Source organism: Notothenia rossii, assembly GCF_949606895.1.
Source record: "Notothenia rossii genome assembly, chromosome: 5".
Taxonomy (NCBI): Eukaryota; Metazoa; Chordata; class Actinopteri; order Perciformes; family Nototheniidae; genus Notothenia; species Notothenia rossii.
In genome coordinates this window covers 24,293,527-24,310,927 of record NC_136903.1, presented here as the reverse complement: position 1 = coordinate 24,310,927, position 17,401 = coordinate 24,293,527, and the positions used below count along the sequence as shown (strand labels likewise).

Genomic DNA, 17,401 nt, shown 5'->3' with positions numbered 1-17,401 from the left:
ACTGAATACTGACATTTACACCAGGCAAACAGCCGCAGATGACAGGATAAGAAAGCACATTATGTAAACGTGACAGAGAGACCCAGAAAGAAGAAGGTTTCAAATTTCCTTTTTTTTTTAGATCACACAATTCTTTAGGGTGTTATTAACATAATGAGTAACAAAAATTAAAAATATATTTTTTTATTTTTGTTTTATTGTGTGTCCTCTGTAGAGGACATCAGGTGTTATGCAAACAGTATACAAACAACATTAACATACAAGTACATTTAGAGAATATTAGAGCACAACAACTCAATGCAACAAATATTGAGCCCTCATTTGTAGTATTCCATCCATTTTTTAAATGCAGAGATACATCTGACACTTGATGTATGTTTTCCCACTGTATCCGTCTGCCATGAACCCTGCAGAAAACTAAGTGTTAGTTTTGGCCCATAGTGGACTCCATTTGTGTTGGGTAAAATGGGGGGAAATAAAAAGTTTGCAAATCCCCTCCTCAGAGGACATTCATAAAAACATTTAGTTTTAGGTCAAATAATTATTACCCTGCTCTGAAACTCACTACACCAGCTCCTAAGATGTTCTCTTACTATAATTAATAACAAATATTGACCTCACAACACTGGTAATTACACAATTACAAACTTACCATTTATCTTTCTATAAATATTGCTTGTATTGATGGACGCTATTTTGAAATAAAATGAAATAATCTTTTTCAAAGCCACACCTCCACATATGTCACATGTCTGAAAAGCCCAGGATGTCCTCTGTGGAGTACAATTGGACTTAATGCTGTGGCATGTATAACCCATGGATGTATGGTATAACCTCATAGTTATGGACCAAAACCAAATGTCCTCCCCAGAGGACAAAAATGAATGGGTGGGTCTCAGGTGGATAAGGGCTGATTCTGACCAATCAGAGGGCTCCATTCCTCCGTGCGTACTTTGGTGGTGGAGATGTTGATACAGAAACTTGGAGGGCTTGCATGTGAGAAGGATATATTGTTCACATGTAAGTGAGGTAGGGTGTGCTGTAACAAACAGGAATTATTTGCGCGTCTGTACTGTCTTTGAGCTAGTAGCTTGTTTACATTATCCTACCCTCGTTTTTAACGTCGCTGTTGGCTGAAAACGTTTCTTCGTCGTTTCTACTAATCGAGACAAGAGTTGTTTTGTTTTTCTGACGTCTGCTGTTGTACCTGCTGTCACACATGTAGGGGCTTAGATATGTCTCATAATTATTTGTGTAAACATGCAAATAATTTGTGTGTAAATATGTGATTTGTAAATGTAAAACACCATCCACAAATGCATTTAAAAGATTTGCAAACCCACAAATAAATTTGCAAATGTAAAACGGATCTGCAAATTCGCAAAATATTTTTACAAATTAAAAAAAAGATCTTTGAATATCTCTTTAACATTAACAACTTTCGATCAGGCATTTGTGAATCCATTTTGTATTTGTCGACCAAAAATACGCTTGTGGATCCCACATTTCTGCTTGTGGATCGTCTTTATACACAGTTTTGAGACAAACTTTTCTGCCGGTTTCGGCTAATATCTACTCGTGTCACTCGGTTATTTTCGGAAAACACGTGATGGCAGGCTGATGACGACATTTCCGCATGGTTTTCAAAGTAAAAAAAGATAGATATCAAAGATAGATACTTCATTCATCCGAAATTGTGTGGAAAAAAGTATAAACATAATAACATTAAATACAAATGAAAGCAATAAACAGGAATATATGCATATACAGTAGAAAGGACACAATGAATATTATAACATTTAATGTAGCCTTACTATGAAGGCTAACCTAAATACGGTGCTTTTCTACAGATTACCTTACCACTGCACTGGTAAGGTAAAACTAGACCGATTAATAAAATGTGAAGTGCTTTGTAACTTTGTTCACTTCCAGCTATTTCACTGTGTGTTCATAATTCAGCTCATCCTTAACCCATTATTGCAGAAGTTAAGTACACATTTTGTTATCAGTAATTATTATGTCACACTTAAACCAAATCTAAATCCACTAATTGGGATATAATTATATGTTGATCATTTGAACAGCACAACAAAATGCCAGAACCGATCAATATCTCTTTAAAGTGTGTTGTTAAATGCTTTGGATATAGCCCGATTATTTGTAAGTGTGTACAAAGATGTTGCCATCGGTTGCCATCTAAACTCTGCCACTCCCCCTGAGTTACAAACAACTTTCAAGCAAGTTTCACCAAAGGACAAAGAAAGCATTACAGTTTTTCTCAATCGCTAAACCCACTATTTAGAATCAAAATTCCTTTCATCAAACCAACAGCACAGCCATCGAAACAGAAAACCATTTCTCTACAACAGTATACCATTTATCATTGATATCACACAAAATGCAGATGCTAAGCAGTGTTTTGCAAAACAGATCACACAATTCTCGAACTGAAGTTACAATTCTCTACACAAAGATAAAAAATCTTTTGTGTAACTCATGTCTAACAAAACAAAAATAATCTTCTCACAGTGGATAACACTTCCTCATAAACTTAGACCATAGCTACACTAATTGACACTTGATGTGCAAAATATGAACACTTGTTATCAGTCAATCACCCCATTGAAAAAGGTAACTCCATGGAATGTACTGTATACCTTACAGTAATGATGTTACATTGAAAACATTTACATGATAGAATTTGCATGACTGTACTTAAAATATTTTTTTAAATGGTGCCGGTAAAGCTATAATAGTGTTGATATGACTTGCATAGCTCTTTGAGATGTTCATATGGGGAGGATTAGCTATAGCTGATACAAAGTTTTTACAGTCAGTAATTGTGGTCCTTTCCTTTTTGCACATTGAGAAATGTTTTTTTTTGTATTGGGGTGAATTGAGTACTTCACTTCCATGTAAATGAATTGCTCACAGCTGACATCAATGAATTTCCTATAGTAATTGTAATTACTGTAGTGAGAATCCTATAAAAGACCTCCCTCACTTCAGTAAGATGTTTGTCAAGGATGGTGTCGACACGCAAGGAGATATTTCCCACGCTGCCTTGCAAGGGAAGACATACGCTGTGACGTAGATGAGGCTATGTGGCCAGACAGACGGCAAAGAGCAGATCAGTAAAGCTATATAGATCTCATTCTCTGCTTTACTGCTGATTTACATCATTTACCCATGTTATTTTTTTTCCAGTGTATTGCTATTCATCTTTTGTTTCTGTTACGGTGCTCTTCTGAAAATGAGACATAAAAACAATGACATAGTTACAGTAACACACTGTTTTTCCTATATGTAAGTTTGTTTCTCCCAACTTGTTAGTTTTCCGTTCAGTTTCCAATATCGATAGCTTGAGGTTTGTGTATTGATGATTGTAGTCAGTATTTAGTGTGCCACTTAGCAATGACTGTTCAAATAGTCTTCTAATGAGCTGACAAATGTTTGTTTTTGGAGAAGGTATCTGGTTTTGGAAGGGGTATTTTTAGTTTTGAGTGCCTTAGAGCACTTTGCAAGAAATTTATATTGTTATGGTAGAATGTGTTGTTATGGTGACCGGAGTTTCAGTTAAGAAAACACATTTGTCTCATTAAAGGACAATCTGATCTGTTTCGATCGACTTATTCTTTTTTGTGACCAGTATTTTCAGTTTTGGTCATGTAAGTGCATTTTGCAAAAGATATTCAGAGTTATGGCAAGTGTGTTTCTGTTTAGATGGCTATGTTCTTGTTTTGAAGAAATGAATTTTGATTCTAAAAAGTGGGTTTAGCGATTGAGAAAAACTGTAATGGTTTCGAATGGGCCTTATGACATTACATTTTCTTGCAATCAGTTTGGCCTCTTCTCAATTATAACAGACCTAACAGGCTTTTTATTAACTGCTCAGCTGTGGAATGGGGGTGGTATCATAAGAAAAACTGGCTACAGTTCATACCCCATTTATACAATATGTGGTCTGCAACTGTGGTGCAATCTGATTAATTAGGGATGACAACCTAGGCCATTTTCAAATCATCCGAGGTAACAATCTAACTATCTATTCCTTTTTTCTTTGAGGTTTATATCACTTACAGTTTTTCTCAATTGCTAAACCCACTATTTAGAATCAAAATTCATTTCTTCAAAACAAGAACATAGCCATCTAAACAGAAACACACTTGCCATAACTGCCATAATTGTCCTCTAATGAGACAAATGTGTTTTCATAACTGAAACTCCGGTCACCATAATAACCCATTCTACCATAACAATATACATTTCTTGCAAAGTGCTCTAAGGCACTCAAAACTAAAAATACCCCTTCCAAAACCAGATACCTTCTCCAAAAACAAACATTTGTCAGCTCATTAGAAGACTATTTGAACAGTCATTGCTAAGTGGCACACTAAATACTGACTACAATCATCAATACACAAACTTCAAGCTATCGATATTGGAAACTGAACGGAAAACTGACAAGTTGGGAGAAACAAACTTACATATAGGAAAAACAGTGTGTTACTGTAACTATGTCATTGTTTTTATGTCTCATTTTCAGTAGAGCACCGTAACAGAAACAAAAGATGAATAGCAATACACTGGAAAAAAAATGATGTAAATCAGCAGTAAAGCAGAGAATGAGATCTATATAGCTTTACTGATCTGCTCTTTACCGTCTGTCTGGCCACATAGCCTCATCTACGTCACAGCGTATGTCTTCCCTTGCAAGGCAGCGTGGGAAATATCTCCTTGCGTGTCGACACCACCCTTGACAAACATCTTACTGAAGTGAGGGAGGTCTTTTATAGGATTCTCACTAATTACAATTACTATAGGAAATTCATTGATGTCAGCTGTGAGCAATTCATTTACATGGAAGTGAAGTACTCAATTCACCCCAATACAAAAAAAAACATTTCTCAATGTGCAAAAAGGAAAAGACCACAATTACTGACTGTAAAAATGTTGTATCAGCTATAGCTAATCCTCCCCATATGAACATCTCAAAGAGCTATGCAAGTCATATCAACACTATTATAGCTTTACCGGCACCATTAAAAAAAATATTTTAAGTACAGTCATGCAAATTCTATCATGTAAATGTTTTCAATGTAACATCATTACTGTAAGGTATACAGTACATTCCATGTAGTTACCTTTTTCAATGGGGTGATTGACTGATAACAAGTGTTAATATTTTGCACATCAAGTGTCAATTAGTGTAGCTATGGTCTAAGTTTATGAGGAAGTGTTATCCACTGTGAGAAGATTATTTTTGTTTTGTAGACATGAGTTACACAAAAGATTTTTGATCTTTGTGTAGAGAATTGTAACTTCAGTTAGAGAATTGTGTGATCTGTTTTGCAAAACACTGCTTAGCATCTGCATTTTGTGTGATATCAATGATAAATGGTATACTGTTGTAGAGAAATGGTTTTCTGTTTCGATGGCTGTGCTGTTGGTTTGATGAAAGGAATTTTGATTCTAAATAGTGGGTTTAGCGATTGAGAAAAACTGTAAGGGTTCCTTTTTAAAGTAAAATAATACAGAATGTTAGGGAGTGTGTGTTTTCTTAATAGTCGTTCCAGCATTTACATTTATATTTTGTTTACAGCAGGTTTAGTTGTTCCCTGTTCTCTATTATTACAATAATTAATATCAAGGATGCATGCTAAATCATGGCATCTTCCTTTGTTTTCTTTGACTGTTCCTGTTAGCATAATAGTTAGCTACCAATTAGTAACTTGCAGAAAAGGAGCTACTCTATTTGCTCAATTATATATTTGAAACGCATGTGTATAATAAGAGGAATAATATTAAAATAGAGTGAATATTTTAAAAAGTGTGACATTTCCACTGAATCTTTTCTCTGCTGACATTTAAACCTCACATGTTATCATTGGCCTCATATATCATGCTCCACAGTTAAGGAAGCAGTTTGTAGGATTTAATGACTTCTAGTGGTGAGGCTGTAGATTACAACCAACCTCCATCAGCACTCCTTTGCCAAGTATTTCAAACCTATTTGACGTTCATCTGAGGAGATGTCAGTGTGCCTGTTCAGGATGACGATACATTTTCACTCACAGCTGCTCAGCCCTGAATGGACGTATGACAAAGTGGGTCAGTGTGTTTTAATGGTCATTACATAATCACACTATTTTGACCCACATCTAAAAGACACTCACCAGAGACCCCATTTCACCCCTCTATAGTTTGCTGCAAACTTACTATGTGCATACTATTGATATAGACCTCCAACATAAAACAAATGTAATTAGTTCTTATGATTACGGTATATCATTCTCATTCAATGCTTTAGCCTGTCAAGGACACCTGCACATCATCCTCACATTTTTGTGTGAGAGAATAAAGTCTTATTGTTTTGCCATTTTAGTTTTTCTCACTCCAAACTTTAAGCCGTCAGGGACAAAGAAAAAAGAAAAGAAAAAAGGCAGATGTTTGGACAAATCCCTGGTGTTATTAAACAATTCCTATGAAAACTCTGCTAAATCAATGCAAAGACATTGGGCCATTGATAGAACAATGATACGTCTATTAATAATGTGGCAAATAAAAGGCCAGTGAAGTTGGTCCAGTTTAACTCTGTTTTGAGTTACAAAGAAAACTAAAGCATTAAGCGTATACCTGAGAGCAATTTAAGTTAGAGCTCCCACAGACTCTTGCCGAGCATCCGTCGCAATTTAAATTGATTTGGCTAATCATCTGTTGTAGATAGCTGACATTAGCCATCTGTGGAGCTATACGAATGCATTACACAAAGCTACTGAATGAATCCCAACTCCACAATTAAGAGAAATAATCATTTGGGCTATTTACTTAATTAAAAAAAAAAAAAGGTTTTTGTTGCAGTGCTTAGAGGACTTGGATGAAAGCTTGCGAAAAATCAACTCCCGCTTGTTTGTCAACAGAGGCCAGCCCACAGATGTCTTCCCAAAGATTTTTAAGGTATGCGCGATGGAACAAAGTAGAGGATTTATTCTTATATACTTAGCTTTTTGACCAAATTAACTGGAACCTACTAATTATTGTCAACAGAATTCCATAGCTTTGTTGGATGAGCAAGTATAATGAGATTTGTGAACGCGGAAAAAAATCTGTCATTTCACCTTTTAATAATAATAATAATAATACATAATATTTATATAGCGCCTTTCACGAAACCCAAGGTCGCTTTACAAGTCTGGTAGGGGGGGGAGTAGGGGAAAAGAGGCAGACAGGTTAGGGGGGGGGGGTCAAGTAGCGGAAAAATAAACCTATCAAACTAACTATATAGTGGGGAAAGCCTTGGTGAAAAGGTGCGTTTTGAGGGCTTTTTTGAAAGTGTCCAGGGTTGGGGCGCTGCGGATTTCGGGGGGGGAGAGAGTTCCAGAGGGTGGGGGATGCTACACTGAAAACTCTGTCACCGAAAGTCCGCAACCTGGTGCGGGGGGTAGAGAGGAGATCCTGTCCAGACGATCGTAGCTTCCGGGATGGAGTTTGGTGGCGGAGAAGGTTAGACAGGTATTGGGGGGCGAGGGCATGGAGGGATTTGTAGGTCAGAAGAAGGAGTTTATACGTGATACGGTGCTTGACTGGGAGCCAGTGGAGGTGGATGAGGGTGGGGGTGATGTGCTGCCAGGGCTTGGTGTGAGTGAGCACCCTGGCAGCCGAGTTCTGCACATACTGGAGCCTGTCCAGGGCTTTACTGGGAACCCCGAACAGGACTCGGTTGCAGGAGTCCAACCGGGAGGAGACGATGCATGGATGAGGGTCTCGGCCACGGAATGATGGTCATAGACGGGAGATGTTCCTGAAGCCAGACTTGGTGACAGATTTGATATGTGACTGAAATGAGAGATTGGAGTCAAGGATGACACCCAGGTTACGGACTTTGGGAGACGGGGAGATGGAACAGCCGTCAATGTGGAGGAGGAGATCTCCAACCTTCCGGAGCAGTGCCTTGGGGGCCACAACCATGAGCTCAGTCTTCTTACTGTTGAATTTGAGTAGATTTGCTGTCATCAAGGTTTTTATGGCATGGAGACAATTGACCAGAGACTGTGGAGGGAGCTGGGCAGATGGTGAGGTGCTGAGATAGAGCTGAGTGTCATCAGCGTAGCAGTGGAAATTGAGACCGAAGCGACGTAGGATCTGGCCAAGGGGGAGCATGTAAATGGGGAAAAGTAGGGGACCAAGCACGAAGCCTTGGGGGACACCATGGTTGACTGGGGCCGGGGGGGACGATGAGCCGCTGATGCTGACAAACTGAGACCTGGTTGAGAGATAGGACTGAAACCATGACAGAGCTGTGCCAGTGATGCCAAGGTTGTCGGAGAGGCATTTCAGGAGGACTATGAGAAACGGTGTCAAAGGCCGCAGAGAGGTCGAGGAGGATGAGAATACTGATTTGTCCGGAGTCAGCAGCGAGAAGGAGGTCATTAGTGATCTTGAGGAGGGTGGTCTCTGTGCTGTGATATGCTCTGTAGGCTGACTGTAGGGGTTCGTAGAGCTCATGGTTGGACAGATGTTGATGAAGCTGGGCGGCAACTGCTCTTTCCAAGGTTTTACTAAGGAAAGGAAGGTTGGAGATCAGTCGGTAGTTGTTCAGCTGCTCAGGGTCCAGACCAGGCTTCTTGAGGATGGGAGTGATGGAGGCGGTTTTGAAGCAGGAGGGAACTATTCCAGATGACAGAGAGGAGTTGATGATGTCTGTTATGATGGGGCAGAGGGTGGGAAGGCAGGCCTTGACCATCACCATGGGCATGGGGTCAAGGGAGCAGGTGGAGACCTTAGCATTGGTCACCAGCTTCGAGACCAGTGGAACATCCACTGGGGAGAAGGAGGAGAGAGAGCATTGGGGATTGAGGGGTTGAGCTGGGAGTGTGCATTTCTGTGTCAGGGGCCAGTGCAGAGAGGGGGAGGGGGCGGGCACCAGGAGTTGTTGATGAATGGAGATCACCTTAGCCTGAAAAAAGTACATCGAACAGTGAAAGCTGGAGTCAGATCCGGACTTTGGACCGTAGCAGGAAGGTTCTGAAGATGATCACGGAGATTCACAAAGGTCCGTTCGTGACGAGCAGCCATCTCCTGCATAGCTTCAGCCATGAAGGTAAGCTGCTGCTCGTGGCGTTGTAACATGATATCTTGCGTCGGTGGTTCTGTCGCTGAGTCGGCTGGGTCCATGTTGGCCAGATTGTACTGTCACGATCACAGGTATAGATCAGAACCCAATAGCACGACTCAGATACAACCAGTTTTTAGCAATGTTCAGTTTATTCAGGTCTGGGACAGGCAGGGTCAAAACCAGGAAATCCGTCAGATAGGCAACAAAAACCAGACAGGGGGCAGGCAGGAACTCGAGATGCGAATATAGGCAGCCGGGGGTCAAAACCGGGCAGGAGAAGAATCTAGGATAGAGAGTAACAAATACTGGAGAGCTTGGCAGAAAAGACAAGACAATCTGGCAAAGGACAAGAGATAGTGAGGTGGTATAAGTACTGTGGAGTAATGAGGGAATGAGTAACAGGTGAGGGAAGGACTGGGGAGACCAGGTGAGGGAAGTGAGCTGATTACAAGAGCCTGGAGAAAGGCGGGATCTGAAATGACAGGAGAGTTAACATGAGCCAAACCAAACAAACAACAATAAATGTGTCGAACTTGTGACATTATGTATTTATTCGTGTGTGTATGATTTTCTTTCTCAGGAATGGCAGATTAACCGTTTATCTTATGAGTATGACTCTGAGTCATCTAGCAAGGAATCTGATGCTGCCATCCAAAAACTAGCCAGCGCGGCCGGGGTAGAGGTGATGGTGCGGACCGCTCACACCCTGTACAATCTGGACAAGTGAGTCAACATATAGTATTCAATCAATCAAATGTTCTATTTCAATGAGCATTTTTGAAACAATCTTTGTGGAGATGTGTATTGATTTCCTTCTTCATTTTTCTGTCCTAAAGGATCATAGAACTGAATGAGGGTCAGCCTCCCCTCACCTACAAGCGCTTCCAGGCCCTCATTAACACAAAATGAGATCCATTGTGGGACATATAGTTTATGGGCAACCTGCTTCTGTAAGATAAGATAAGATAAGATGGACCTTTATTAATCCCTGTGGGGAAATTCAGTAGTTTAACAGCAACAGGGTAAGATTGAAAAACAGGACAGCACAGATTCACACAGATAAATCAAAGATTAAAAAAAAGAAGATAAATAACTATAAAATAAGAAATTAATTAAAATGAACTATATAGATATACTGTAAAGTAGCATGTAACCTTATTATAAACTATAAATTATATTCTTTGCAAGCTCTTGCGGGCCACATAAAATGAAGTCGCGGCCGGATTTGGCCCCCGGGCCTTGAGTTTGACACCCCTGCCATACAGTATCACAGTCACAAAATTCCAACAGTTTTTAAATATACATTTATTCTAATCCAGGTTTTGAGACAGAGGGCTTGCCCACAGCAGTGTGGCCAGGCGAAGAAACTGAAGCCCTCATGAGGCTGGAGCGCCACCTGGAGAGGAAGGTAACAAGACTTTTTACTACATTATATCTGAATAACAACTTGTGTAATATTTTACGATATATTGTGAAACTTTGGAAATAAATGTTCCTGCTTTTTAAAATACGCTCAAGTCAGCACAGGCCTAAGGTGTTCCCATGTCACTGGACATTTTGTTCCAAAAATCAAAGCAGAAAGTGTGGGAAATGTAGATTGATATAAAACACATGCAACTCTGATATGGTGGTGAATGCTTCCCACTGCTAAATAAACAGTGACATGTAGTACTCCACTGTTTGTATTCACAACTTCAACCAAGATAATAACAAATAGTTTTAGGACATTTAAAAAATGCTTGAGTTAAGTATTTTTTGTGTAGGAAAATGGCAGATGTTATAAATGTCTGGTGTTTGGTTATAAAAGGCTTTATTGGATGGCAGTGTTAATAGATTTCCCATTATATAGGTTTAGAGGGCAGCTAACAAAGATGAAGGCTGAACAATACATTTGATTTAAAGCTGACTGACCATCTTTTTTCAGGCATGGGTGTCCAACTTTGAGCGTCCGCGTATGAACGCCAACTCCCTGCTGGCCAGTCCCACAGGCCTCAGCCCCTACCTGCGCTTCGGGTGTCTCTCCTGTCGACTCTTCTACTTCAGACTTACCGATCTGTACAAGAAGGTACGGTACCACTTTACAATAAGACTACCCTTATAAAGGGTTTACGAATTGTTTGTAATTAAATTATTAATTGGGTTGTGAACACTTTATAAATCATTAATACGCTTTTATAAGACATGAGGTAAACAGGGCAACTGTGACCGGTTGCTTGCCAAATAGTGAACCCACATTTATCTGTACTGCTAAGCCATATTGGCTACCTAACTTACCTTCTTCATCAGCCAGCATCCTTGGTTCACTGAGTTGATTCCTCCCCCCCCACCCATCTTGATGTTTCTTGGCATCTCTTATGACCATTTGAATGAGTTACTAACATGTATAACTGCCAAAAGGGAGCCTTGTAAAGAGTAACACCCATTCCCATTATTGAGTTACTACCATTTATAATTGGTAAAAGTGAGCCTTATTGTAAAGTCTGAAACACATCACCATCTATTGATGAGTCACTAACATTTATAACTACTGAAAGGGTGTGTAGTTTTTTAAATGTAATCCACATGTCCATTTATGAATGAGTTATAACATTCACGCTGACCTAATACACATTTTTCACATGAAATGCAAAGTAAGATGCAAAAGAGCCAAGCAAAACATTTTCTTCACACATGAAGAAAATTAGGACTCAAAGTAATGACTGTTTAGTATGACTGATACACATATTTAAACATAGGAGCTTTTCTCAGACATAAATGAAAGACTTGGTAAGACATAATGGTACTCATACTGGAAAGGCTTTGTGTATATCCTTGAACAAGCGTCCAAGCACTCCATCAGGGGGAGCAGAGCCAAGCCAAGATTACCATTCAATAACCTTGAGGTGTTCCTCCAACAAACTCTCTGTACGGTTTCCTCTCAGTCTACGGACATGTCCTTTGACAGTCGACCTAGCTCTTTCTATATGTTGGGTATGACTGCCAGTCTGGGGGTTCACAAACCAGCTGCTGTGGTTTATGGTGTAGTGCAGGGGTAGCCAACGCGGTACCCGCGGGCACCCCGCAGGAGCAACGTGAGTCGCCCGCAGGGCATGTTCTAAAAATAGCTCGCCAAGCAAATCCAAAATGTAAAAAATACACAAAACTAAAAAGGAAATGTAATTAAAATAATCTACCCTAGGCATAAACGAAACCAAAATCATAGCGAACTCTATCTACTTACTACAACTCTATATCTGTCTAACACCCCTCCTCCCCCATCCCCCACAATGAATATCGACCAATCACGTTCTTGCTTGATTTGCGGGACCAGTGTTGCAGTCGGGAAGAAAAGCAATGTGAAGCGGCACCTCACCGCTTCATAAGGAGTTTGACCTTTCCTTCTGGCAGAATCAGCCCATTGAACACAGCCTAGTCATGCAAGCCTATACAACACATGAGGGGCAGAGTTTTACTCTCTCTGTGTGTGTGCGTGTGTGTGTGTGTGTGTGTGTGTGTGTGTGTGTGTGTGTGTGTGTGTGTGTGTGTGTGTGTGTGTGTGTGTGTGTGTGTGTGTGTGTGTGTGTGTGTGTGTGTGTGTGTGTGTGTGTGTGTGTGTGTGTGTGTGTGTGTGTGTGTTGCAACTTGCATACATATTTATTGCACTTGATGCACACACACGCATGGCGTAATTTCCACTGAGGGAGGCGCTCGTGAATTGTTGTTACGGAAACCGAGGGGTTTTAGGTCATAGATTGTAGGTTGCCATAAGACTGTTGACGGTCTTATTATAGGCTACATCCATTGGTTGGTTTTGTGGCACATTTGTAACGCTGTGCCAACCTGGGCAGCACTCAGGCAAACTTGAGGAGCGCACACAGGGTGGAGTGAGGTTGAGCGATGGAGAGAAAGGGAGAGAGAGAGATAGATTGAGCGAGGCAGATAGCGCGTGCAGCGGTCTGCTTGCGCACAGAGCAGAAGTTTGTGAGAGAGCCGGCTTGAGAGTCAATTTCTCTTCAAAATATAATTGATTGCCAGCCTCCCTTGTCCCTGGCTGGCTTGCTAGCTCGTTGGTAACGTAACTGATTTCTTCTGATGTGCCTGCATCTGGCGCTGAGTTGCCATTCCTTTCATGAACCACTTCCTGATATCCATTGTTGCAGATAAATATAAATGATAATAGCCAAACTAACCTAGCAAGAGTAAACTGACAGGCTGCTTTGCCGCATCTCACTATAAAAACCCACACGACTCAACCCAGCGAAAAACCGGACTCGCCCGCAGCCTTTCATTCAGAATTTCATTCAGAATTTCATAGCAAAGAAAAAAAATTATATTAACCTAACCTTTAAACATAGTTCAACACAAAAATAAATATTAGGACAGAGCCCTACAAATAACAACCATAAACATAATAATAAACAATTAAAATGTTGTATTCAGTCCTGATTAAAACTGCGGGCCCAAATCCTGGATGGGCGGGCCCGGCCACATGGGGTCGCCCATGGGGACGCCGGGTCTGCTTTATCTATGTAATATAAAGTAATAAATCATTCCAATGTGTACTATAGGACAGTAAAAAAAAAAAAAAAAGACAGTTTAAAAGGGGAGTAATTAGTAAAATATGCACAAATGAAAAGAAAGAATGCTAACTAGGTAACATAAGATAAGAATAAACAAGTTTAAATGATTTGTTATTGGTTGTAATCATATTCTAAAGATGTTTGGATTATTGAAAAGTATACAGCTCCCTTTCATATGAGTGTTGAGAGCTGTATCCATAAATTCATTTTGTGCATTTAGTGCACCAGAATGATGCATTTAACTTCAACATTGAAAAAACAATCTTCCCGGGGGAGCATGCCTAGAGGATGTGAGGTCCACCCCCAAATAAAGCAGGTTCAAATAATTAAATTGCTACATTTTATTTTAGTAAACACTAAAAACGGGTCCCACAGAGCCAAACAGCACACAAAGGTTAAAGGTAAGCATATAATAATGTTAAAATGTGCTAAATATATACATTGCAAAAAACAAGAGGAGTAAAAGTAGCTCACGACTTTTTATTTTTTATTTTTTATAAGTAGCTCTCATCCTAAAAAAGGTTGGTGACCCCTGGTGTAGTGGTTGTACCCCATGTTACTCAGCACTCTCCTGTATGCCCTCCACTCATCACTAATAATGCTACTTCCTCACTTAAAATGCCGCCTAATCAGAGGGACAAGATGGCATCTTGATCATTTCTCCTCTAGTTTCTCCGCTTTTGTCTTTAACTCCCATCATTCCGAAGACCCATTTCTTACTCCTCCAGGTATGTCCAAAGCGTCCATGTGCATACTTACACAAAATTAATCATGACATCATCTTAGTTAACAACAAAATGCACACAAATTACAGTAAAAATGGTTGCACATCATGTTTCAAACTGCCATACTTGTTTATTAGATGCATTATATAACATCATTTAAGGATAATTATACAGTAATGGTCCATATTGATTTAAAAAAAAAAAAATGTATTCTCTTCGTTCTTCAGATATGACTGTGACGTTAACGTGTAAGCCAGTAGCAGCGTAACAAGGTTGTGATTGGCCCCGGAGCAAATATTGTTTTGGGCCCCCCCATCGCCCCAAACATAAGCGCACGCTGATGCACTCACACTAGGGACCGAGCGCCGGTATTAAACGGGCCCCGGGGCTGAATTATTAAAGACCGTGGTACCGTTAAGCTCCAACGTTATCGATCTTTTTATCGGTACTGGAGACATGTAAAAAATATGTTGTATGTATTATTGCTACACAAACATTATATTGCAGTTTTAGTTTTGCCAACTCTGTTTCTAATATGCAAAAATACTGCAAAATGCGTCTATGATTATTTTTAGTATTTTCGATCTTTCCAATCGAACAAAGTCCCTCCGGACCGAACCACAACTGTCTCAGGACTCTGAGCAAATTATACTTTTCATATGTATTATCTGTATTATCTGTGCTAGATCTGCGAGACGTCGCCACAACACAACAAGTCAAAATTCTCCGCTATGTCCACTGCAAACAGCGCTCTGCATGTCCGACTGTTCCACTCTCTGTGTGTGTCTGTCAATGCATTTGTCCAATCACATTCAGCATCCCGTCAGCATTTTTTCCCCCCACCAACAGTCTGCGAATCAGAGGCACAGTAGGGCGGGTCTTCGAGGAATGCGGGTGGGAAAAATGCGTGTGTAGTCTCTTTCAACCTGTTCTAGGCCCAATCCCAAACCACTCCCTCGACCCTACCCCTCCGTGACGGAGTGAACTCCGTCTGTAGCCACACTCGGAGCTCAACGAGGCTCCCTCCTGTCAGATTGAGGGAGTAAATACAGCGGCAAGCTTTGGGACGGCCTCCCCTCTCTCCGGCAGAAACAGGAAATGCCGTAACTGTATGTAACATCAGTTTCAAATCAGCATCTCTTAGACAAAAAGTTTAAATTAATAACTCAAATAAAACTCCAAACATCTTTCATTGTGTTTCAAAGCTCTTTTAGTTTTAAACCTGATGTTTATAAGCTTCTTAGTTTTTGCAACGGTCTGTAAATATACACAACTTTATAATAAAATGCACACATTTACCTTTTTCTAGACTAAACACAGGTATGATCCTAAGTTAGAAACATATGAGGTTATCATGAGGTTGTTAAAATCGCAGTTTATCAGTGGATGTTTGCTGGAACTACTTGTTAACAGCTTGTTTCCTGACGGACACACACAGCGTGACTTCGGTCAGGTAGAGACCGGTCTCAAGTCAGCACCGCTGCAGACTCGCTGTTTGAGGGCTTGATAGCCCACTCCCCCCCCACACCGCTCCACACTCGTTGCTTTGTAACAGCCCTCAATATGGCGGACCCTCCGCGTGAACGCGCAAACAGAGGGTTAGGGTGTAGAGGTAGGGTGTAGGTGTCGGTTTGGGAATGGGCCTGAGTCAGAGCGTGAGTTTAAAAAAAAAAAAGTCAGAGCGAGAGTTAACAGCTCATCTAGTTGCACCTGTACTGTAGCTAGTAGCCTATAGTTTCACCTACCGAGGTGGCATGGGGTGGCAACTGCCACCCTAAAAATAGGCCTTGCCACCCCAGCTACCACCCCAGTTGGCAACTTTGTTTTGAAAGAAAAGTTGTGGCTCATCGGACATTTATGAGCGAAAGTCTCTAATGTCCGAGTGCAAGTTTAAAATGGTGTTACGATGTCTAAAGTTACTGATAAGTCACATATTTCCTGCCTGGCCTTGCCCGTGTATCATTACCCTCTCTCGTCTGGGCGCTAAGAGAGGAGCCCTCAACCAGAGCAGCAGCAGCCACTAGCAGCTGACTGTTGCTATCTGTAAGCTATGGCTCCGAAACATAATTTCAGCCAATCAGCGTCGTCAAATCTGATGATCACCGGGCGCCAATGTCAGCGCCCGGTGCAGGGTTATCGCTAGAAAGAATCTGTCTTGTGTAAAACTCTCGCGAGAGTTTGCGAGTCACGTGGCTGAATGTTTACGTTTGATAGGCAGCCTTTCAGTTACGATCGTTAACATCAGTGGGCCACAGCAAATGATGGTGAGAAGCTAAACTATCTATTAATTATGTCAATTACAGGGAGTGTGATTGTAACTGTGTGTGTGACTAGCTGGATGCAAAGAGGTAAACACTGTCTTTTGTTTCCCATGCTTGCTCTTCAAACAGCCGGGGACAGATACTACAGATGTAGCGCTTCATTTCAGACAGTTTGAAACGCGAGGGCCGTGATTGGTACGTGATCTGCCCTTGCTCAAGGGAAAACCTCCAGCTTGACTTGAGACCGCCCCCGTGATAGATAAATGTAATTATAATGAAGCCAGCTGCAATGGATCATTGATCCACCAGGGGGTGCAGTGGGGTTCCACACTGGAGCTCATGTGAAATAAAGTCAGATACAGTACGCTGGATGTACAGCGGAACTTTGTTAAGATCCATATGTCACGGATATCATACTACTGTGCTAAATAAGAGACATGTAATCATTTACAAAACATCACCATGTTGTTATTTAACAAAATAATGTTGTTTAGTCGAAAAAAAAGAACAGAAGGAAATGCAGCCCGGCTCTCGATTTTTAATCCTAATTTAATCATCATCTTCACCACGATCATTTATGTTTATGTTCGCCGAATTGACATGAAATCAATGACACATATGAATATACTGTATTCAACTTCATTAAAACGTTATTAACGTGCCTAAACTCAGTAATTCACTAAAAATATTTATATTTTAATGGAGCCTCGTCGGCAGATCAGGATCCCAACGCGTAGCGGA

General features: G+C 40.6%; 1 protein-coding gene across 2 annotated transcripts in view; it reads left to right on the top strand.

The window, feature by feature from the left end:
• Nucleotides 1-8,966: 8,966 nt before the first annotated feature.
• cry1b (cryptochrome circadian regulator 1b) overlaps nt 8,967-17,401 on the top strand; it is a 30,316-nt gene continuing 21,881 nt past the window's right edge. The window contains exons 1-4 of one of the 2 annotated variants that reach the window (XM_079679993.1): nt 8,967-9,100; nt 9,696-9,838; nt 10,435-10,523; nt 11,040-11,180. In XM_079679993.1, coding sequence (XP_079536119.1) covers nt 10,494-10,523; nt 11,040-11,180 — 171 coding nt within the window. In that variant the 5' untranslated portion in view covers nt 8,967-9,100; nt 9,696-9,838; nt 10,435-10,493. The remainder of the gene's footprint in view (nt 9,101-9,695; nt 9,839-10,434; nt 10,524-11,039; nt 11,181-17,401) is intronic. The other variant, XM_079679992.1, reaches the window with a different exon arrangement.